This window comes from Atheta coriaria, unplaced genomic scaffold (genome assembly GCF_025399875.1).
Source record: "Atheta coriaria isolate IRGN ID8LTWV9N9 unplaced genomic scaffold, Caltech_Dcor_3.1 scaffold4155_size1231, whole genome shotgun sequence".
In the NCBI taxonomy this organism is placed as follows: Eukaryota; Metazoa; Arthropoda; class Insecta; order Coleoptera; family Staphylinidae; genus Dalotia; species Dalotia coriaria.
In genome coordinates, this window is record NW_027050412.1 from 1 (window position 1) to 1,231 (window position 1,231).

Consider the following 1,231-nt stretch of genomic DNA (forward strand, 5'->3'; position numbering starts at 1 on the left):
CTCTATCCGTTGGACTATGATTCGCTTAGTGAAGGGCAACTGCATCCGAGCCTGCGTGATAGTGAATTTCTGCAGCATAGTTCGCTGTGGGGTAGTCAGTATATGTCAGGGGGCGCTGGTGAGGGTGAGCAGCGTTTACAACCCGAGGGTTTGTTGAAGAATCGGCAAGAGGTGAAGACCGATGCGGCATTACCAGCTTATTGCAATCCGCCAAATCCTTGCCCGATTGGATACACAGGTAGTAAAATATTGTATTCTTGATTTTGTTTTATAGAAATTTTAAATATAACCACTTTTAATTGTGGTTTGCATTGATTATTAATTTTAATAATTTTATACGGAATATTATTGTGATTTTGTGGGTTGCATATTCAGTTTATAACCGGTTTTAATGAAATTTTAACCATAAATAGTTTAAAATTTAATTTATGTTGTGGTAACATCGTTTTAATATAAATGCAAATGAGATTTTGTTTGTTAGTGACGCTTTCACGTGAAAAACACTCAATCAATTTTGATAAATTTTGGTATTGAGATATTTTTTACTAAAGAAAAGCAAAATGGCGCTAAACTGCTTGATTTGTGTTTTTATTCCTTTAAATTTAATTTTTTTCCTTAAAATTTTAGCTGAAAATGGATGTTTGGAAGAATTCAAAAACACTGCGGCTTTCAGTCGTCGTTACCAGGCCGAACAGGATTGCATGTGTGACACAGAACACATGTTCGACTGTCCTAGCCCGATGATCTCTCAGTTATCCAACGGAAACATGGATTCGCCTCTAAATGATTTAGAATTCAATCGATTTTTCCAGCAGGCACTGCAGGTACTAAATAAATATTTATTTATCTTTTAAAAAACTGCATTATTAATCATTTTGAATTTATCTTAGGATACCTCAGGCATACAACACAAAGGTTTAGTGGCCAAGAAGTTCAACAATGATAAGAAGGTTCGTAAAATTAATTAAATTAAAATTAAATTAAAATTTAAAGACTTTACGCGAATTTTTGAAATTTTAGAGCGTCAGGACAAATCCATTTTTGATCGGCGAGCGTTTACCAGTTGCAGCAAAGAAAGGCTTCAACGCAAAAGAATTTTATTAAGCAAAACAACATGCGATTTGTTTTTCAATAATTCAAGCATTATTTTTGCTTAAAAAGCAAAATTATAAAGAAAATGTAAAACCACCACATCAAAATACGTATTTTATTTTACTTACAACCAAAAAGA

The 1,231-nt window shown here is 33.2% G+C and overlaps 1 protein-coding gene across 1 annotated transcript; it reads left to right on the forward strand.

Annotated features, from left to right (window-relative positions):
- The first annotated feature begins 6 nt into the window (after positions 1-6).
- On the forward strand, positions 7-1,199 carry LOC135803139 (neuroendocrine protein 7B2-like). Its single transcript, XM_065316747.1, has 4 exons — positions 7-238; positions 628-824; positions 891-950; positions 1,021-1,199. The coding sequence occupies exons 1-4, from the start codon at positions 103-105 to the stop codon at positions 1,102-1,104; spliced, it is 477 nt and encodes a 158-aa protein (XP_065172819.1). The 5' UTR covers positions 7-102; the 3' UTR covers positions 1,105-1,199.
- The last annotated feature ends 32 nt before the right edge of the window (positions 1,200-1,231 follow it).